Source organism: Staurois parvus, unplaced genomic scaffold, assembly GCF_062004578.1.
Source record: "Staurois parvus isolate SC_StPar_1 unplaced genomic scaffold, SC_StPar_1.0 ptg000137l, whole genome shotgun sequence".
Taxonomy (NCBI): Eukaryota; Metazoa; Chordata; class Amphibia; order Anura; family Ranidae; genus Staurois; species Staurois parvus.
The window spans coordinates 15,709,620-15,732,230 of NW_028317933.1; the positions used below are offsets into that span (position 1 = coordinate 15,709,620).

Below are 22,611 nucleotides of genomic sequence, written 5' to 3' on the forward strand. Positions count from 1 at the left end.
AAGTCGTCAGGTGGAGTTGAGTCACCAGATGTCATCAGACCAAGGCAGATTTCCTCATTCCAGTATAGTGTGTGATCATCATATTGGGTGTAGTACGGATTTCAGCCACCGGGGGGATCATACACTTAAGTGTAAGTCGCCTACCATGGTGCACCTCTGAGGATGTGTATTTGCACGAAACGCGTCAGAGAGACCCCCCCTGTACATGGAGTACTGACCCATTATACCGTTCTAAATATCTCTGGATGTAAGTGTCCGTTTTTTTACTTTTTTTTGCTTACAATTGTAACTCCGCTTGTCTAATAAATACTACACTATTGGAGTTTTTCTCTTTCTCTGGGCTCATTTTTTGGCAATTGTGAGCCCCCCCCCCCCCTCATTTAAGGTGCACCATGGTAGGCGACTTACACTTAAGTGTATGATCCCCCCGGTGGCTGAAATCCATACTACACGATGTATCCAATATGATGATCATACACTATACTGGAATGAGTAAATCTGCTTTTGTCTGATGACATCTGGTGACTCAACTCCACCTGACAACTTCACCTGTCTGCAGAGTTCCTGCTTCCAGAGTACCTTGGAGTAGGTCTTATTTACTCCAACGCACAAAACTTTGTGCTATCTGGTTAGTGCATTGTATACTCATCTTTTACAAGCCACGGAAGTCACGATAATCCAACAGCCATCTAAAGAACCACGATTGTCACATTGCACTTTATAAGACTTTTATTTATCTATGTCATTTCTATTTTGCACTCTTTAGCGCTGCATTTTATTATTTTATAATCCTTAAATGTAGTTTAGGTTTTCTTTATTTTTAGACTTTTTTTTTCGTTTATTTTCACCTTGTGATCTTGCCAGTAATTCTGTTATATTTCAGCTTCCTTTAACACACTGAGCTCTGCAGAAGTAGCAGTTAGAGCGTTGAGACAAACCATTTATCACAGACAAGGGTGTTGACAATGATCAGCAATTATTCATTTATGTAAAACCTTTTATTCCGAAAGGAAACAGTTGTAACAGCTTAAAAAGTGTTAGTTGGAGTTTGGCTTTAAAGCGGTGGTGGACAGCAGCAAAAAAAAAAAAAAATTTGTTTAAGTCATAATGTGCTAGTATGGTTTGCACTGCATACTAGTACATTAGGACAGACTTTCCTGAAAATGAAGCCCTCCTCCATCTTCACCCGGTCATCCTTTCGGGTTTGTGGGCTTTGGAAGTACAGTATGAATGGCCGAGCTGCGATGACATCACTCTCACGCATGCATGCGGCAATCATTCCTAACGCCACAGGGCTCTGAAGGAACAGCAATGGTATGGTGTTCTTTCAGAGAGCATGCACTAGTGATGTCACCAACTGCTGCCATAGTAAATATCTCCTAAACGGTGCACGTGTAGGAGATGTTTACTGTTAAAGGCTTACCCATAGGTAAAATTCAACCGAGGGAGTTTACTCCCACTTTAATATGTTAGTCAAGTGCATCTAACTTTGCTAGTGCGTTTAACACCACCCTCCCCATGGGTTGACAATGGTGCTGTCCAAGGTGGCCCCTTGAAGTGAAGTCTTACTGGTTGGATCATAAGGTAAAATAAAGGACAAAAAGCCTAAATAAGAAAACGGATATAGCCACCACATTTAAGGACTAGTAATCAGCAATATATTACATTTTCGTTTTGGCGTTTTGATACACTTTAATATCACATTTAATCTCTTACAGTTCAGGTTATACATATCTTAAGTGATCCTAAATACAAAATGTATGAGTCACTTCTCACACGAAATATCAGCTCTAGGCAAGACATCAGTCGAAGTACTAACTAGACATGAAACCAAATTAGTTCCCAATGGATGCTCACACCCCAGCAAGTCACCACCCCCCTGTAAAAGTGATTACCTGTGTCCATATATAGGGCTGAAAGCTTGATGCAGAACAACCTGCCATCATGATGAGGACAACACAGATCTTCTTTATACTGGGTCTCCTGCTTCCACTTTGTACAGTGGTCACCAGCCATTCAATTAAGAAGCCTATATATGGTAAGTTACAGAAAGAAAATATTCCAACTTTAGTCAATTTAAGGGTCAGCCCACTCAAAGTTATTTTTAAATTATAGGTGAAATCCTGGTGGGCTAAATTGTCCACTGGCTTGTTATATTTCTTTGGGACTCTAGTGGGGCTCCAGTGGGCTCCCTATCATAGTTTCCATTTTTGTTCCTGCACATCTTAGAGTTTTATTGTTCTTGGTAAAACAGCAACATTCTTGGGTGTTCCAATTCTTCCAACTGCTTTTGTATTATATGTAAGCTTAAAATCTAGAGGATAAGAGTATTTGTGGGAAGGTTCACCATACATATGTATACACATACACTGTACGGTTCTTACAGAATTATTAAGTATCATATGTTTCATGTATATAATTCTGCCATCTAAATATTTACCTCTGTAAGATCATTTCTGATCATCTTTGAGAGACCATTTGCCCATGATAATTCTTTCAACTATTCTACCTAAACATGATCTTCTAGTTATTGGTTGATGCTGGAGAGGTTACCCACTTGTTTGTTATATCTCTTGGGTAATCTATTGGTGAATTTGCTAGTTCAGCAAACCTAATGTGGTGATTAGGAGTCGGCCCACTCTTATTTTTGGATCTTTATCATTTATTTTATTTAATGAGGAATTTAACAAGCATAGCTGGAACACATAAAGATGGGTGAGAAAACTCAAATCTCCAAGGTGAACAGGAGCAGAATAAGGAATTAAGGAAGGGTGCTCTCATTGGTGGACTATCCAAAACATATGCCATTGGCCACCTCAGTCCACCATGCTTCACTTTTTCATGGACTGGTCTCCTGATGTTTTGGTGTTCAGATTCTTAGCATACATGCGCATGGGTATAAAAGTGTCAGACACTGTATAGATTGGATGTAAGCTATGTACATATTTGGTACAAAAACAAAACTGGAAAATTCATATTTTGTTAATTTTTTATTTGCCTGAATATTTGTAATATTTATTAGTTTTTATTGAAGGCTATACCATACACACAGTTGAACAGTTCAATTTCTAGTCCACCTACTTGTAATAGCACTCTTCAAGATAAACAGCTATGAAAAAGATTGAAATGTTTCGTCATGGAGATCCATCAATCGATGTATCCCTGAAATCTTGGACTGCTCATTCTTGAATATTTTATCAGATATTTGCAATTTGGGAATCCAGGGAATTCATTAGTGATTTATTTTATGATTCTCTGCAGTCTGGACAAATCCACAAACGTATTAAAAAAATAAATAATTTTACACTTGCCTGATTTGAAAGCTGTTTGACTCATTACTGTTTGGGCTAAAAACGTTTCTGATATAAGTTGTTCTGACAAATTATCCATTTTTTTTCTCTTGGGATCTCCAGTGGTGGGATCTCCCTCTAAAAATTTTTAGTACCGGTCCTGCCCACCTTTTTGTTTCGGGAGTTCCAGCTCTCTTTGGAGTGTTCCCACACTTTTTTTTGCCATGCTCCTCAAAATATATCAGAGATGCATGCATCATGAGAAAAAACAAAAATTTGGGTGAGCCTGGAAAAAAATGATGATGTCTCTTCTGCCCAACAGTGTTAATGCCTAGTGATTTTTTTGTTTAAGGACTTTAGTTCTGCTTTAATTCTTTAAATACTGCTGCTACTGTAGGTACTGTTCTCGAGTTTATTCTGAGGACTGTTCTTCAAATTCATATGACCACGATCCCAAGGACAGGAAATGAGGGGAAATCTTCTTTAATAGGAACATAGACTAAACTAGCAGAGGTTTTATTCCTTTGCTGTTCTACCCAAACTGGATTTCAACTTTGAGCCCAAAGAGTTATTATGCAATAAAATAAAAAAGTGTTACTTGTTCAGTGTTACCTGTTCAGTGGAGTCGAGAGAGAGAAGGCAGGAGTGGGGCTGGACTGTTAGAGGTGGTTGCTCCTTCAAGAGAACCTGTCACTCTGTGCTGGATCGGTAAAGTGAGGTCCTCTAATAAAATGACAGTGCAAGAGGCACGTCATATAGCGACTACAGCAATACTAATAGGATATCATAAGTTGTCAGTAAACTAACTTGCATCACTGCTCAGTACCCATGCACTAGTATAAAATCATTCTATTATTTTTCTTTTTAGTTGCTCAGAAATCAGGAATCTGTCCCCCAGAACGCAATTATATCAAAGCTAGTGATCCTGATATAACCCATAACTTCTGCCACAACAATGACTATGAATGCCCAGGTAACCAGAAGTGTTGCTCAGACAATCTCCACATGATGTGCAAGCCTCCTGCCAAAGGTAAGACAATGTTACACATCAATACTACAAGTGCTGCATAAAAAGCCTTTCCATAATCCTGATAGCTTTGCCTGTCATAACTGTGGTGGGTTGTGAGTGTGGTCTCTGCACCAGGGTTTCAGAAAACAGGGAAGAATAGGATGGAGATGACAGAGTCAGCTGCCTGTAAAACAAGGAGGATGATGTTACCAACAAAAACACAAAATGTCTGTGAATGAAGAATGTGTGGTTTAAATTTACACTCAAAGTGAGTTCAATTATTTTTATTATATTTTTTAACAGCATTACCACTCTTTTGAGTAATAGGCCATCAACGGGGCAGTTTAGTCAGCGCTATTCTCCAAAAAAAAAAAACATGTATTTTATTTTGTCAAAAGCATAAAAGGGTTGGAGCTTCTGGCAAGTTTTCATTGCAGCCCCTGTCCCTAGTGGGGAGAATTCACCCAATACCCGGTGTGATGGGAAGTAATGGGAAATCTCTCCAATAAACAGAAAAATAAAAACACACTTTGAGTAGAGTAAGGAAAGGTTAGAAATGATGCCAGTGTTTTTTTGCTGTTCGCACCCCCAATGTCTTTGAGTGAAGTGATAAAAATTGTACAAACTGGGGTCACAGACAGAAATAAAGACCTAACAGAATTTGTTTTCATCTGGTGAGCCTGCCAGTAACACACTTTCTGTTCTAGGGTACCAATACTGACTCAGTGCACTGTATCTATGGAGGATCAGCATTGCTACCCTAAGACAAGAAGTGTGTTGGGGCTACAGAGCAACTTCCCCTCTTATCTTTTCCATAACATAGAAGGTCAGAGAGAGCTGAGGACAATATTACTGATAACAGTGCAGCAGAGGCAGAAAGCACAGAAATGCATTAGCTTTAAAGATTATCAAACAGATATAGCAAAATACTTTCAATGGCACATTTAACCAATCAGAAGAGCAGCAAAGTTCATGGTTAGGTCCCTTTCACACGAGCGGATTGATCAGGTCCGCCTGCCAGTTGTTCAGGTGGACCCAATCAGACCCTCCATTCTCTTCTATGGAGCGGTGGGTGTAAACGGTCATGTGTCCGTTTACACCCACCTACATTCAATCCGATACGCTACATACAGACAGATTGGGATCAGTTCCCCTTCCATCTAGTGGATCAGAAGGCAGTCCAGGGGTAAACAGACAGGTGGTCTGTTTCAGGGGCGGACTGACAACTCATGGGGCCCCCGGGCAATAGGGGATCATGGGGCCCGTGTCCTTGCCCAAACTCAAAAAAGCCTATGAAAAAGGTACCAGGGGCATCTCTACTGACCCCGGGCCCTCAGGCAGTGCCAGAGTTTCTAAATGGTCAGTCCGCCCCTGGTCTGTTTACTTCTGACCGCCCATAGAGAAGAGCGAGCTGTATCTGCTCTGCATATACAATCCCTCCACTGGCTTCTGCTCACCCAACAAATTAAATTCAAAATACTAACAACTACTTACAAAAGCCATCCACAACTCAGCCCCCAGCTACATCACTAACCTGGTCTCAAAATCTCTCTCTACATTCCTCTCTCTAAAATCTCTTAGCTCACCTCCAGGACTTTTTCCCAAGCCTCTCCTATCCTATGGAACTCTCTACCCCAATCTGTCCGACTATCCTCTACTCTGTATGCTTTTAGATGATCCCTGAAAACCCTCCTCTTCAGAGATATTTATTCTGCTCCCACCTAAAAACTGGAGTTTAATTTTCTCCATCAGCTCATCCCCCACATATATTACCTTTTGTATCATTTGACCATCCCTCCTAGATTGTAAGCTATATCGAGCAGGGCCCTCTGGTTCCTCCTGTATTGAATTGTATTGTAATTGTACTGTATGCCCTCATGTTGTAAAGCGCTGCGCAAACTGTTGGCGCTATATAAATCCAGCAAACAGATCCCCTGCTGAGCAAGCAGAGTCCTAGCAGTACTAGGGTTCGTTAGTTTGAATCCCAATCATGGCACCACCTGTTTGGAGTTTGCCTGTTCTCCCTGTGCCTGCATGGGTTTCCTCCTGGTACTCCGGTTTCCTCCCACACTCCAAATGCTGGTAGGTTAATTGGCTCCTGTCTAAATTGGCCCTAATATGTGTATGTATGAATGTAAGTTAGGGACCTTAGATTGTACGCCCCTTGAGGATTAGGGACTGATGTGAATGTACAGTATATATATGTAAAGTGCTGCGTAAATTGACAGCGCTATATAAGTACCTGAAATAAATAAAAATAAATATGTAAACCATAAAGTGCAAATAACTATATTATAAGGTCCCACACCATAATGTGAATAATAAAGTGCTTGATATAGCGCTTGGTTATTTTCTTCCTATTTGGTTGATTTAGTACTCCGCCACGTGTGACACTCCAGTGCACTCACCACAGACCTATGACCCCTAATTAAAAGGAAGGTCATAAGGATCCAGATTCAGCTCCCAGCTGGTATCCTCCCTCTCTATGGACCAACTCCTTAGAGTGGTATACAGCTCTTCCTCAGCAAAAAATCAATATGTACAAGAAAACAAATAATTTCTTAGTGTAGTATTTATTAATAGAAATTTTCCAGGAAAATGTGTAAGAATGACACTCACATTTCCTGGTGCCCAATACCTCAGCACCAATACATTCAGCCTCTTACAACTGCCGCCGCTCTGCTCTCTGGAGCCAGCATGCACTCCAGTCACCGGAACTGGAAATGATGTCACTGCGTAAACCGGAGTAGCGGAGCCCACCACATTTGGAAGGGGCCTTAATGTTTACATACACTTTACCTCTTCCCCACTTTTTCCTAAACTAAAACAATTCCCTTTAACAGCTTCCTGTTCACCCTGTAGCAGAAATACTGCTACAGGGCGGCACGGGTGTGCCAAATCACATATATTCACATGATTTTGCATTTATGGGTAGGGGGCCATGGCTGTCAATCACCGATTCCCAGCCGGGGATTACTCGCCGATGTCCGGTGATTGCCGAGCATCTCCGCCAGGGGGGAGAACTGTATGTAAACAAAACAGTTCTCCTCCCTGTCAGCTCGTGCACACTGCTCTGAATGGCTATAAGTTGCTGATCGCCACCATTACTAGTAAAAAAAAAAAGAAAAGAAAAGATCCTTATATACTTCCATTTGTAAACGCTATAACTTTCACGTAAATCGATTAATTTACACATATTGGGATTTTTTTTAGCAAAGACGTAGCAGAATGCATTTTGGCCTAAATTTATGACATTTGATTTTTTTTTTAATTTTTACTGAACATGTTTAACCTCCCTGGAGGTATTCCCGAGTGTAACTCAGGGTAAAGTTTCAGTACCACAAGCGGTAACCCCGAGCAACACTCGGGCTTACTATGCGGCGCTGCTCCGGGATCCCTCGATCACTTACCTTGTACTGCGCTCCCGCAATGTCCCTCCTGCAGTGTCCCCGGCAATGTAATCCGGCGGATGCCGGCATCTGTCATCTGGGTTCCGTCCCCTGCAAGCGTCGGGACGTACGGGGAATGGAACGGCGGGAAGTTTGAAAATAATAAAAAGTGACATTCACTAAACTCACATAGTAAAACATTACTGTATCAAAGCATTTCACATACATTTTCTCCCCAGTGCTTTGTGCTGTGCCCTGCCTGCATTTTTACTGTTTTCTGCCTGGAAACTGAGAATCGTCCATGGCGTCCAAAAAGCGTCCCTTTAGGTCAAAAGCGGTTTTAGATCAGCTAGAGAACAGCGATAGTAAATCAGAACCACTTGCAGAATTGAGTGATAATGATTCGTGGAGAAATTCATCATCAGACACTGAAAACGATTTTGCGACTAAGATCAGTGATGTGCGAACTTGGCGCTCTATTTCAAATTTCAGTGTTTTTGGTTTGATTATATTATTGAATTAAATGTATTAATAATTTTTATGCTTATTTATTAAATTATAATTTATGATTTCGCGTTTCAAATTTTAACATACCCGGGATGTTTACTAGACTCTTGTTCGGACAGATTTCAGTGAGTTATTCCTAAAAATGACAGGCCTACAATATAAAACGCCAAATTTCCATGCAAAATAATGGTACCGCTTTCAGCACCAAAAATCTGAAATAATCATACCGCCAGGGAGGTTAATAGCAAAAAGTCTAAAATATAGTTTTTTTTCTCAAACTAGTCGGTCTTTTTTTTTTTTTTAAGCGCAGAAAATAAAAATCGCACAGGCGATCAAATTCTAATTGAAAGAAAGCTAAATTCATGGGAAAAAAGGACGTAAATTTAATTTGGGTGCAGCGTTGCATGACCACGCAATTGTCAGTTAAAATAACACAGTGCCGTAATGCAAAAAATGGCCTGGTCAGGAAGGGGGGTAGATCCTCAGGAGGGCAAGTGGTTAAAACAACATTGTAGTTTTTTTAAGGTGATGTGCTCTGGTTAAGCCACTCTGCAAAACATGAGTTGAACTATATATATTTATCATAGTGGAAGAAGAAAAGTCTTAAGACTCTCTATAGCTCAAGAAACAATGCAGCCAGCCTTTCTTTCACTGCAGGTATTTTATTAGTGATTGTCCAATGGCATCTCCAAAATAGCTTGCAGCCGTTAATTTCTCCCTGTGGTTTTCAATTTTCTGTACAAATTAACATACCATAGTTGGTATTAGTTATAATTAAGATACTGGGTCACATAAAGGCGTCATCATCATCTAAATATATCACAGCATGACTGCTAATTAAAGCCCTGCCCAAATTCTAATTCTGGTAACTTATGTCATTTTATATGTTTCTATGCCTGGCCTCATTTATCAGAAAGGAGAACATAGTACAGTAGGTGCCGGGCTTTCTTATTAGAAGCCCAGCATTTTCTGCAATAGTTGTGGTGAAAGCAACCTGTATTAAAAATTCATATTTGTAAAAACTCATCACACAAATGATGGAAAATATGTAAATGATTCTATATTTTTAATTGATATATTTAATACTTTTAATTTTATAAACTTTTAAATGTAAAAAAAAATGCAACTTCAAAACCCATTTGTATTTCCTTGTCAAAGTTGTATGTTATAATATATCCTAATCCCTTCACAGAAAAGCCAGGCAAATGCCCTACATATGAGCCTTCTCTTGCTTCTGCTACAAAATGTAGTGACGTCTGCTCATCTGACAGCGAGTGCCCTGGAAATAAAAAGTGCTGTGATAAATCTTGTGGAAAGACTTGCGTTCCTTCTGCAAGTGACCTTGGCAAGCCAGAGATTGCAACAAGTAAGTTAAACCACAGTATGTTAAAATTGGTTTTTAATGTCACCTGTAGGGCTCACTCTGTCGATTGCATTGCAGTAAAGTGCTTTGAAATGCGTATTTGATTATCAAAACCAATTCACAATTCATTCTGAATGGCATCCACACACTGCTGCTATTGTATGACCCACAACATTTAAGGTCAAGGGTCAATTATGTGTGCCTAACCACAGGTAATTACTGGCAATGCAATTGCTTCCGAACTGGCAGACAGCTGAGGCTGCAATCAGCCTGTCATTGCTTCAGTTTTCCCAGACCCAACAATTTAGGGATTGACTTACTTATGTCAGAAAGGCTGTTCACTTTTCAGGGAAGATTCACATTGTCATTTTGCAAAAAATACCCAATCATAGCAAGGAAAATTAAAAAAAAAAAGGTTTTGCTTGCACATGATTTGATTATGGAATTAGCAGAGCTTCATCTCATTCAACAACCACTGGGGAAAATTCCCTTGCAAAGTGCAACTTCCCTAAAAAAGTGAACAGTCTCTTTGCCTTTATTAAATCATCTCCTTGTCCTCTCAGTTCAACTCGCTGTTTCATCACTGTTCAAGTTTGATGTGCCTGCCCGAGATAAAACCTCTATATTTTGTTCTTTTAACTCTTGTATTATTATATTCTATTCCCAGGTCAAGGATTCTGCAAACAAGAGGCTGTTTACAAATGTGCAACTAAAGAAAGGGTGTACTGTGATGAATCTTCCTGCTTGGATGGTCTTAAATGCTGCCCCCACCTCTGCCATGTAAAATGTCAGGAACCTGTTTCAGGTAAAACTCTAATACAACTACTGTAGTTAAGTTATTGAGTAAATTGGTGCTCAATTAAAAAGAAATCTGGGAGATTGCGGTCTACTCCCCACTACAAACAGCTACAGTAGGTTACTCCATTCCATGATACAAAACCAAACAAAGAGAAAGGAAAACAGTATGAGAAATATACCACACTAAATATTAGGAAGACATAACAAAAATAATAAACTCTCAGACTTCTAATTCAACATACGTACAGTGGGTATAGTAAAGAATCACCCCCCCCCCCCCTTTAAAATTATCACATTTTGTTGCTTTGCAGCCTGAAATGAAGACAGATACAGTTTTTGTTTTATCCAGTTGTATTTACAGTTGATAACATCCAAGTGAAAGATATAACACCAGCATGTCAAAAAAATTAAAATAAAAAACAGAATCACTGAGTTGGAAAAAGGATCACCCCCCTCTTAAAAGGACTTGTCAAATCAATCAGGTCTAGCTAATCACCTTCTCAATGGCACACAAAGCCATTTGACTTTCTACTGTGATCAGCTGTGTCATTTTGATTAGCTCAACTTGAAAAGAGCTTTCCTGGAGCATTTCAGTTCATGATAGTGCAACTAAAGCAAACAATCAATTATGGGTGGCAAGGCACTGTCAAAAGATCTCTGGGATAAACTTGTGGACAGGCACAAGTCAAGAGATGGATAACAAAAAATTTCAAAGGATTTATCAGTGCTTAGAATAACAGTGAAGTCTATTATTAACACGTGGAAGGTATTTGGTACAGACCCTCCCGGGATCAGGATGTCACTCCAAACTGGATGAAAGAGTCAGAAGGAAACTGGTCAGAGAGGTTAGAAAGGGGCCTACAGCAACTCTGAAGCAGTTGCAGGAATTTATGACAAAGAGTTGTCATTGTGTGCATGTGACAACATTATCACAAATTCTCCACAAATGTGGTTTGTATGGGAGGGTTGCAAGAAAAAAGCCACTCCTCAAGAAAGGCCACATGCAGTCACAACTGAGCTTTAACAAAACGCACCTTGAAGATTCTGAGGTCACATCAAGAAAGGTGTTATGGTCAGATGAGACTAAAATTGAATGTTATGGGGTGTTTCCCTGCAGCATGGAATGTAGCAGTTGTCAGGATAGAAGGAAAAATGGGAAGGGCAAAATACCATCAAATTCTTGAGGAAAATCTGCTGCCCTCTGCCAGAAAGTTGTCAATGGGAATACGGTTTACCTTCTAACAGGACAATGACCTAAAGCACACAGCAAAAATGACTACACAGTGTTTGAAGAAGATAAAGGTGAATATCCTTGCATGGCCTAATCAGAGCCCAGACTTCAAGTCATTTCACAGATGTTCAATGGGATTTAAGACTGCAGTCCTCAAAGGTCACCATCAAATTTAACTGAACTTAAGCAGTTCTGCAAAGAAGATTGGGCAAATATAGCAAAGTCCAGATGTGCAAATTTAGTACAGACAGACTAAAGGCTGGAATTAAAGCAAAAGGTGGTTCAACAAAATACTGACACAAGGTGGTGATCCGCTTTCCAATTCAGTGATTCTGTTTATGATTTTTTTTCTGACATGTTGGTGTTATATCCTTCACTTGGATATTATAAGTAAATACACCTAGATAGAACAAAAACTGTGCCTGCCTTCATTTCAGGCTGCAAAGCAACAAAATGTGATTATTTTCTATACCCACTGTACATTAGAAGGTGACAACTGTCATATAATCTCCCAGGAGATACATACCCATCTATATAATGAACATATTAAAGTAAAATTCCAGGCATTGATTTTATAGCATAGTCACATTGGACCAACATAGGTATGCATATGCCATACCTTCGGGATCCCTCTAGAGCAGCCTTTCTCAAGCTTTTCAACACAGAGGAACTCTATCCAATCTCAGAGAAACCCTGCAAAAAATTAATATATCTAAAACTCATGATACATTAATGTGTTGTTGTCATTGGGAAGAATTCCTCCATTAAAGATAACTGAAAGTACCAATGGTGTAAGTGGGAACTTATCTGAGAGGCAGAAACTTCTCATTGCTTAAAGAACCCTCAATGACCTGAGAGGAACCGTAGGGTTCCACAGAACCCTCGTTGAGAAACCCTGCTCTAAAGGCTGGCAATCATTGTAGTAGTCTCTACTACTATAGTGATTGCCATTGTCCTCCGTGTCCTGTGCTAGCCAACTGGCATTCACAGAACACTGCATTTTTCTCAATGAATGTGAATCATTCCCTGATGGATTAGGTGGAGTTTGTGACATCGCAATCCTGCCTCTCCACCTTGTCCAATGACATCTAAGGGCCAGTGCACACTATATGTGCTGACAGACGTTTTACTACATTGTAAAATGTCTGTCACCACCAGGGCTGGATCTAGCCTGTCTGATGTGGGGGTGCAGTAAAAAATGTCAGGGGGGCAGAGGATGGAAGCTTAGCAGAGCAATGTACATGTGGTCAGCGGGGCAGACGATAGGATCAGCAGTTTGTGGGTCAGTGTACTGGGGCTATTCGTTTTTAGCACAGCATACAAGGGTCAGCTGGGCAGTGTACAGTGGGTCAGCAGGGGAGTGCACAGGAATTGGTAAGGCAGTGTACTGGGAATCAGTAGGGCAGAGGATAGGGGTCACTGTGGCACAGCAGAGATCAGGGACTAACGCTGTCAGGGCGGAGGACAGGGGTCACCCCTGGAAGTGCAGAGGACAGGGGTCACTGCTGGCAGGAGAGAGGACAGTGGTCACTGCTGGCCAGAGAGAAGACAGGGGTAACTGCTGAAAGGATAGAGGACAGGGGTCACCATTGGCAGGAGAGAGGGCAGGGGTTACACTTGGCAGGAGAGAGGGAAGGGGTCACTCCTGGCTGGATAGAGGACAGGGGTCCCTGCTGGTAGGAGAGAGGACGAGGTCACTCCTGGCAGCAGCGAGGGAAAGGGTTGTGCTGAAAGGAAATAACAGGGGAGAGAGAACAGGGGTCACCACTGGCAGGAGAGAGGGCAGGGGTCACTGCTAGCAGGTGAGAGGGCAGGGGTCACTGCTGGTAGGAGAGAGGACAGGGGTCACTGCTGGCAGGAGAGAGGGAAAGGATTGCACTGAAAGGAAAAAGAGGACAGGGGTCACTGCTGGAAGGAGAGAAGACAGGGGTCACCACTGGAAGGAGAGAAGACAGGGGTCACCATTGGAAGGAGAGAGGACAGGGGTAAACACTGGAAGGAAAAAAGACAGGGGTCACTGCTGGAAGGAGAGAGGATAGGGGTCACGGCTGGAAGGAGAGAGGACAGGGGTCAAGGCTGGAAGGAGAGAGGACCAGGGTCACTGTTCAAGAAGAGAGGACGGGGTCACTGCTGGAAGGAGAGAGGGCAGGGGTCACTGCTGGAAGCAGAGAGGACAGGGGTCACTGCTGGAAGCAGAGAGGACAGGGGTCACTGCTGGAAGCAGAGAGGACAGGGGTCACTGCTGGAAGAATAGAGCACAGGGATAACTGCTGGAAGGATAGAGCACAGGGGTTACCATGGGAAGGATAGAGGCTTGCTTGAAGGAGAGAGCACAGGGGTCACCGCTGGCAAAGCAGGACTCACTGCTGGAAGGACAGGGGGCACCACTGGAAGGAGAGAGCACAGGGGGGCACCACTGGAAAGCTAGAGAGCCAAGTATCCAGTCCCAGTTCAACACGATCATCCCACGACTCATTATACATGTTGTCTCACAGGGCTGTAAGTAATCTTCATCTGTTCAGGCATATAGATGGCCATGCGGCTTTGACTGCCCCAGAAGGGCTAAAACATCAACATGTTCTGCCCTGGGTGGAGCTTCCTCAGGATGTGACCACTTGCTGTTAGGGCTTTAAACATACAGACCCCAATATGTACATAATACACTGATGACATTTTAACCTTATGTCAAACTGTACATAGTTGACACCCTATGGAAACTGTCCATAATGAGGTGACCATCCCACCATGTGTCACCCAAACCGCGACGGCTGTCAAGTTACCTGTTTCAGCCTGACTCCTTCAGCAAAAGTTAAGTAACTGACTTTTGTCAAGCTAGCAAGGCCACCCACTGTTAAAATTTCAGCCACTGCCTCTGAACCACCAAAATTCTAACAGTGTATGGCCAGCTTACCACTCTAGATACTCCATGATTTTATGTTTTGGTGACAAAAGGTCAGAGGTTCTAACCCCTCTCCCCCACCACCACTCTCCTAAACTAAGAAATAAAGTTTTGACTACACATACACTTTCACTAGCAACAGTGTAATACACACATATACTGAAATAAATGCTATAAGAGATCATCTGCAAATGAAAAAGGTTTAGGTTGCATCATACTTGCAAATGCACCAGCTCAATGATTAGCTGCAAGAACTCCATCGGAGGTTCCCCAGATTAGCTGCAAGAGCCACATTTAAAGCAATTGGAAGCTGCTGGCTCCCGCAGCTAATCACCTATGCTCACATGTAATCAGTCAGGCGATAATCACATGTAAGCAGGGGCAGACTGACCATTCGAGCACTTGGGCACTGCCCGAGGGCCCAGGCTCAGTTGGGGGCTCCATGAGATGCCCCTGGTATCTTTCATAGGCTTTTTTGGATGTGGTTTGAGTGTGAGCAAGGACACAGGGGCCCCATGATCTCTTATTGCCTGGGGGCCCCATGAGTTGTCAGCCCGCCCCTGCATGTAAGTGATCGGCCCTGGATGCATACTGCCTGCGTCCAGAACCGATCACTCTCATGTAATTACATGCGAGTGAGCGCAATTAGCTACAGGAGCCAGCAGCCTCACATTGATTTCTATGGAGCTGCCTCTAGCAGCTTATTGTATGAACACCCACTGGGGTCTCTCGTGGCTAATCGCCAAGCATGTGCATTCACAAATGTGATGCAACCTAAGGGATACATTGCTAATTGACTGTGCCTCTCAATCAAAAAAAAAATCTTCTAGAATGTAATTAAAATACAGACAACAGTAAGGAAAAAACAAAAGCTAAAAGATACCCCATGCACCTTAATATCTCCATTAGGGCATAAAAGTGCACCATCTTGGAGTCTTGGAAAGCCTGTATAGCAAACAAACTGTGACAGTTGATGTGTTGCTGCAGCCATATAATCCGAGAATATGTACAGAAAATGTGCAGATATCCAGGAATAGGTATGCTAGGTTTCAATGGTCATGATGGCATCTCTCCTAAAACAAAGCCACTAACCAGGCAGGGTGTGAATTGTTCTTTTATGCTACTAAAATCAAAGACTCCGCTTTTCTGTACAGTGCTTGCAAATTCGGCCCTATCTACTCCAGACGATTAACATAACACTGAGCTTGTAGGCAGATGCAGTCTCCTTTCTCCACTGCAGGTTGTGGCATTGCAGGAGGAGAGAAAGTCAGGAGGAACCTGTTTCTCTATGGTTTCCTGGGTCACTGGGAAAACAATCTGGTTGGATGCTGCCACCCCATATGACTCTGGTGGCCATCTTGAGTCAGACACAGTGTATTTAGGACTCGGGCTCCCAGGCTTGATGCACCTTTTGTGAGTGGATAGTGCAGGAACATTACCCATCTGTCAGGGAAAATTAATAGTGGTGGGGAACGTTTTCCAGACAAGTATCCTTTCCAGGAATCCACCCAACTGGGCACAACCGCCCATTTCTAATACTCTAAATGTTCCTTTTTTCCTGGAGATCCTGCCAATAACACACTTTCTGCCCTAGGGTGACAACATTCACTTATTGCACTATATCTATAGGGGAACAATGTTGTCACCCTAGGCTGCTGCCCTGATTCGGACTACAAACACCTTCCACACTCTCCATTATATAGAGGGGCATTGCTTTGTAGTTCACAGAGGATAGCTGCAAAAGCTGATAGCATTGTTTGAGGTTTCAGTTCACTCAGTATACCCAGGTTTAGCCTCTAGTGCCAACATTTTGCTAATGGGTCATCTTATTCAATAACATTGCCATAAGGAGAGCACTAAGACCTCATGCACACAGAACATTGAAAAAAAACTCTCCTAGAAGCTGTCCTCCTTGCAGCAGGGTTTTTGCAGAAAAAATGCCTGATGCTTGTAAAAGCATCTAACGCTTCTATAAATGTTTAAGCGTGCTTACAACTGTCAAGCGCTTGGGCGTTAATTCATTTCATTGACCAGAATGGTAATTTTTATTCTGGCCAATGAAATTAACGCTCAAGCGCTAAACGCTACTAGCATTTAGCAACGTCAAGCATTTTTTTCTGCCAAAACGCTGCTGTTCCTTAATGCATTGGCCCTGGGTTTTTTTCCTGCTGGTAAATGCTATTGCTACTAAAAGCTTCAAAATGTCTATGTGTGCATGGACACATAGGATAACATAGAGGGCCGTTTAGAAGCATATAGAAAAAACGCTTGACGACCCTAAACGTGGCTGGAAAAACGCCCTGTGTGCATGAGGTCTTAAGCTGGAAAAACACTAGCAGATTTTCAAGTGAACATTCGTATGAAAATTCTTTGTACATTCGATGACTGGACAAATGTTGCTCGAAAGTACTTCAAAATTTTGGTTGCTTTTAACTTTCGATTTTAGAATGAAGGTAATTTTCAACAAAAACCATATTCACTGTTAGAAATTTGTTCTTTCCAAAAAACATTTCTATCCTGCTCCTTCAAATTTTCCCATGACTGTGATCAAAAACAAGTGTTGATTTTACCCCACTTACAATTTGAAATGTTTGTTTCTAGAATGTTTGTTCCATTTTCTAACAAGAGTCTACTAGGGTACAGCCAGATAATGGCAAGCTGCATTATCCCATAGTCACCAATCATTGATATTAGACCAGTACAAGATGGATACTGTTTGCTTAAATTAACATATTAGTAGACATTACATTTTCTAATACTTGTTTACACAGAAACAATGAAAAGTGAACAGGATGCATTGCGTTTCATGCACCTTCCGGGTTTTGGATGAGCTCTGTCTGGCAGAATTTTTAATATTTTGATGTGTTTATGTGTTTCAGCAAGGAGCGGTGTGTGCCCTAAAACCGTTGGTTGTCCTTCTGGAGTCAACAACAAGAGTTGCTCATCAGATTATGACTGCACGACTTTCCACAAATGTTGTCCTACAAGTTGTGGTCAGATATGCCTACGTTCAGTTAATGGTAAACACATAACTCTTTTGTCTTGACCTCAACATTTCATATTCCTCATATGTGTCTGTGTACTTGTAAAAGTATCCTATTCTCTTTGTATTGCTTCCTTTGTGTGAAATACCTAGTGATCCTGCCAGTCCCCTTGCTTTCCTATTTCAAACTGACCACACCAGGCATGAGAGCACATCCATTTCAGCGTGGCCAGCTTTCTGGTCAGTTTTCCTCCAATGGCCAAGGCTTGTGCAGACACCCCCCTCCCCCCATACAGCCATTCACTGGGGAGATCAGTTTACTGCTGTTTCTCTGCCTCTTGCTGGCACACCCCCTGCTGTCTCCACCCCACCTCTTCAAGCCCCTTATGCAGCTAAGAACAGAGGTTATGTAAAAGATATTTATACACCTATGTTTTGCTTTTCATTTCTATTTTAAAGTGAATGGGTGGCCTTACAAGGTAAGGATTCACATATACTTTAACCAGCAGAATTCTTTGTTCTATACTACAAACTACTCTTTAACAACAGAAAATGAAAGTGGTTATAAAGCCTGAACATTGTTTACCTTTCCTTGCATTAGGAAAAATGTTTAGGCATTAGTATCGCCCCCACCCCACCCCGTTATCAGGGCTGCTGTTAGAAATCATGGGGCCCTGTACAGCCTACCTGATGGGGCCCCCAAACCCTGCTCCTGACCCCACACCCTAAGGGTGGAAAGAAATGGGGGAGGGAGGTGAGCGGAAGAGATGAGAGTAAGAGGGGGGTTAGAGAAACAGGGGGAGAGATGGGAGAGAGAAGGGGGAAAGGGGGAGTGAGAGAGGGAGGGGGTGAGAGAGAGGGGGGTGGTGAGAGATAGTGGGGGAAGATGGGGGTGGTGAAAGAGGGGGGGGTGAGAGAGAGGGGTGTGAGAGAGTCAGAAAGAGGGGAGTGAAAGAGGGGGTAAAAGAGGGTGGGTGAGAGGGGGTAAGAGAGAGAGAGGGGGGTGAAAGAGAGAGGGGGTGAAAGAGGAGGGTGAGATAGAGGGGGGTGAGAGACAGGGGGGTGAGAGAGAGAGGGAGGGTGAAAGAGGGGGGGTGAGAGAAAGAGGGAGGGTGAGAGGGGGATGAGAGTGAGAGAGGGGGGGTGAGAGAGAGGGGGTGTGAGAGAGTTAGAGGGAGGTGAAAGAGAGGGGTAAGAGAGGAAGGGTGAAAGAGAGAGGGAGAGTTAGAGAGAGGGGGGGTGAAAGAGGGGGGTGAGAGAGAGAAGGGGTTGAAGCCAGTGAGAGGGGGATGAGAGAGAGAGAGGAGGGCGAGAGAGGGGGGGTGAGAGAGAGGGGGCTGAAAGAGGGGAGTGAGAGAGAGAGGGAGAGTTAGAGAGAGAGAAGGGGGTGAAAGAGGGGGGGGGTCGCAGCAGTCGCAGCTGAAACCTCCAAGACAGATCACCTACATCTTCCAATGTGTCTTGGTAACACAAGAGAACAGAGAGTTGCTGATTTCCCCCGCCCGCCCACGACAGAGTTGCCAATAACTGGAGGCAAAGTGTAGCGACACTACCCACTGATCCTCTGTTCTTAGTCATGTGATCTGATTTGTGATGTCACATGACCAAGCACAGATGACACATGGGAAGGCATTCCTGCATAGGTTATTAACCACTTTCCTGTACAGCTCTGCGTTGGAGTACCTTTGTGTAACAAACTGGTACAATTTGTTTTATAGTGAGTGGTACCAAGGAGCAGCAAGGTGGACAGATACTGGTGGTGGCAGAATGCGAGAACCCATCCCTATTTTATAGTGGCCCACTCAAAGTCTAGCTACGTCGCTGAGAATATATGAACAGCATCAGTACATAACATCAAATAGCTGATACCAATAGAAATTGCTCCAAAGCCCAAATATCCATAGGGTCCAAGTTCTTGTGGTAAATAACATGGGAACAAAATCAGAGAAAATAACCAACAGTGTGGACTAACACGACCCACTATATTCAAAAACCTATCTACATAATATAATAAACCATGAACCACATAACCAAAAATTCTAAATTAACGAAGTACAACATTTTGTGTCTCATGGTTTGTTATAGTATGTGGATAGGTTTTTGAATATAGTGGGTCGTGTTAGTCCATACTGTAGGTTAGACATGTAGGGTTTATTTTGTTCCGAATCAAAATTTGGACACAATTTTTGCAGTTCAGATGTATCCGAATTTCCGAAATACAATAGTAAGTAATTTAAACAAATCCAAAATAACAAAACAAAATTTCAGTCAAAATTGGAATTGAACTCGGATCGAAAACAACATTGAATTCTAAAACAAATTAAATATAAACATATTGTGGAATATTGCTGATTTCCTTTTCAAAGATTATGTGTATTATTGTTAGAATATAGCTGCCTTCCGAAATTCGGATTTAAAAAAGAATATCATAGAATAAAACAGAACAGAATAGAAAATAAAGGAATAACATAAAATGGAATAAAACAGAATAGAATAAAAATAAATAGAATAGAAAAAATAGAATAAAACAGAATAGAATAAAATAGAAATAATAGTCTTCCGAAATTAGAATTTCAAAAAGAATATTATAGAATAAAACCGAATAGAAAATAAAGGAACATAGAATAGAATAAAACAGAATAGAATAGAAAGAAGAGGACTAGAATAGAATACAATAGAATAGAAAAAATAGAATAGAATAAAATAGAAAGAATATAGTCGTCTTTTGACATTTGAATTTCAAAAAGAATAGAATAGAATAAAACAAAATAGAGTAGAATAAAAATTAATAGAAAAAAATAGAATAGAAAATAAAAATAAAATAGAAAAGAATGGAATAAAATAGAATATAATTGTCTTCCAAAATTTGAATTTAAAAAAGAATAGAGCCAGTTTCACAATTAATTCAGACTGAGTTAATATTTTTAATTCGAATTTGATTCAAATTTGATTCAAATACTTCTAGTCCATTGGAAAAAGTTGAATCTGGTCGAAAACAAAAACTAAACAAAATTTGTTACGAATCCAACAAAACAAAATTAGTAACTTAACAAATCAATCCAAAACTAAACTAATTTTTTCATTCTGCACATGTCTATTGTTGGTTATTTTCTCTGGTTTTGTACATGACAATACATTATGAATTCTGCTAACTTGCTTCTGTTCTCTTTTCTTGCAGAAACCTTCATTTATGACCAGAAAAATCCCAACTTAATTTACCTTGTTGGATAAAGAGGAAAAAAATGTCTATTGGGCATATGTTCATATTTTTATACTAGCATGCTGTAACTGGTGTATTTGTGGGCTGCATACATGGGTACTTGGTGATTGATCCAGGGCTATAGATCAATCGTTATATGTAGATAAGGGTGTGATTTTCATTTTCTCTTGATTGTTATTGGATTTGTGACCCCCGTGAAGTGTATGCATAGGCAAAAATTTTTTTAAGTTTTGGATAGATTGGAAAATATTAGAAACTCTGTCATTTTTATTTATTTTTTTTTTTGCTTTCTCGGTCCCATTTGGCAAATTCCTGTTCACTCCCTGTCTGTTAAATTTAATAGTAAGTGAGAGGAAATCTATACAAAGTGAGTGGAAGTCTTCTCTGACAGTTTTCATGACAAGTGACTGGTGTCACCACTGGGAGATTTCCCCTCATCCCTGGTGACAAGACATGCTTGTGGTAGGTTAATTGGCTCCTCCCTAGTAAGTGTATGTATGAACATGAGTTGAGGACCTTAGATTGTATGCTCTTTGAGGGCGGGGACTCCAAATAATAAAACAATTAAATAAAAACTCTTTTTGTCTGTGTTTAATCCAGCATTGTACTGATTTATAAATGAGTATTTGTTCACCAATGCCAGAAGTCTGCCAAGCAAAATAGGTGAGTTGGAAGCTTTGGTGCATGAAGAGAACTATGATTTCATTGGTATTGCTGAATCTTGGCTTCATTCTTCACATGACTGGGCCATTAATATTCCTGGCTATGTTCTCTTTCAGAGAGACAGGGTAAATAGGAAAGGTGGTGGTGTATGTCTGTATGTGAGAAGTGATCTCAGAGCAAGTGTGAAAGAGGGCCTAGTTGATGGAGAGTGTGATGAGGCTGAAGTATTATGCGTGGAACTGCACATGGGGGTGCGTACTACAAAGGTAATCACTAGAGTTTGTTATAAGCCTCCCAGTGTTAATGAGGAGGTGGAGAATCAGTGTCAGGGCTCCGGTGTGTGACCAGAGGTATGTGACTAATGCAGGGAAACGCAGGCTTCAGATATGTTATAAACAATATAATTTATTAACACTAACAATACAAACATAAAACGCAGTGCAATACTAAAACATAACACAGTGCAAACAAACCAAACCACCCACAGAGAACAGTACATACAATGCAAGCGTCGTCAGGCAGGCCGGGTCAATATCAATCGGGCAGGTAGGTACAGGGGAAGCAAGCGGAGAATGGTCGGGGTCACAAGCCAGGTTCAGCAGGTAGCGGGCAGCGTGGTACAGAGGGTCAGGCAGAGGAGAATGGTCAGACAAGCCAGGGATCAGGAGCAGGAGAATGGTCAGACAAAGCCAGGGATCAGAGCAGGGTCAGCAACGAATCAGACAGGAACAGGAACAGGGAGCAGGAACAGGATACAGGGCCCAGGAAAAACACACACCAAGGCAGAGTCTGCAGGTCTGGCCATCCCTTAAATACACCAGTATAATCAGTTCCAGGTGTTTGACTGGCTGCAAGGTTGAGTCTCTGATTACTGGGAGCACCCGTTGGCCAGCCCTGGTACTGCAGCTCATAAGGCAGGTGAGTCCCACCATTGCTGGCCAGTCCATTCCTGACAGTACCCCCCCCCCCCTCAAGGAGCGGCCTCAGGACGCTCCAAACAGTCCTAGCTGGGCAAAATGTTCCACCGCCCGGGTCTGGTAACTGGCAGAGGCACACTGGACTCCGGGCAGAGGCACACCGGGCTGGACTCCGGGCAGAGGCACACCGGGCTGGACTCCGGGCAGAGGCACACCGGGCTGGACTCCGGGCAGAGGCACACCGGGCTGGACTCCGGGCAGAGGCACACCGGGCTGGACTCCGGGCAGAGGCACACCGGGCTGGACTCCGGGCAGAGGCACACCGGGCTGGACTCCGGGCAG

The 22,611-nt window shown here is 42.1% G+C and overlaps 1 protein-coding gene across 1 annotated transcript; it reads left to right on the forward strand.

The window, feature by feature from the left end:
* Positions 1-1,908: 1,908 nt before the first annotated feature.
* On the forward strand, positions 1,909-21,264 carry LOC149465864 (uncharacterized). The gene is made up of 6 exons (XM_089673449.1): positions 1,909-2,038; positions 4,159-4,320; positions 9,388-9,561; positions 10,226-10,363; positions 17,366-17,506; positions 20,648-21,264. Exons 1-6 carry the CDS (start codon positions 1,945-1,947, stop codon positions 20,698-20,700), a joined length of 762 nt encoding a protein of 253 aa, XP_089529575.1. The 5' UTR covers positions 1,909-1,944; the 3' UTR covers positions 20,701-21,264.
* The last annotated feature ends 1,347 nt before the right edge of the window (positions 21,265-22,611 follow it).

Excerpts from the sequence above, each read along its gene's own strand:
- LOC149465864 (XM_089673449.1), top strand. The coding sequence starts at position 1,945 with ATGATGAGGACAACACAGATCTTCTTTATACTGGGTCTCCTGCTTCCA. Across the intron at positions 4,321-9,387 it reads GTGCAAGCCTCCTGCCAAAG|AAAAGCCAGGCAAATGCCCT; the intron begins GTAAGACAATGT and ends ATCCCTTCACAG. Across the intron at positions 17,507-20,647 it reads ATGCCTACGTTCAGTTAATG|AAACCTTCATTTATGACCAG; the intron begins GTAAACACATAA and ends CTTTTCTTGCAG.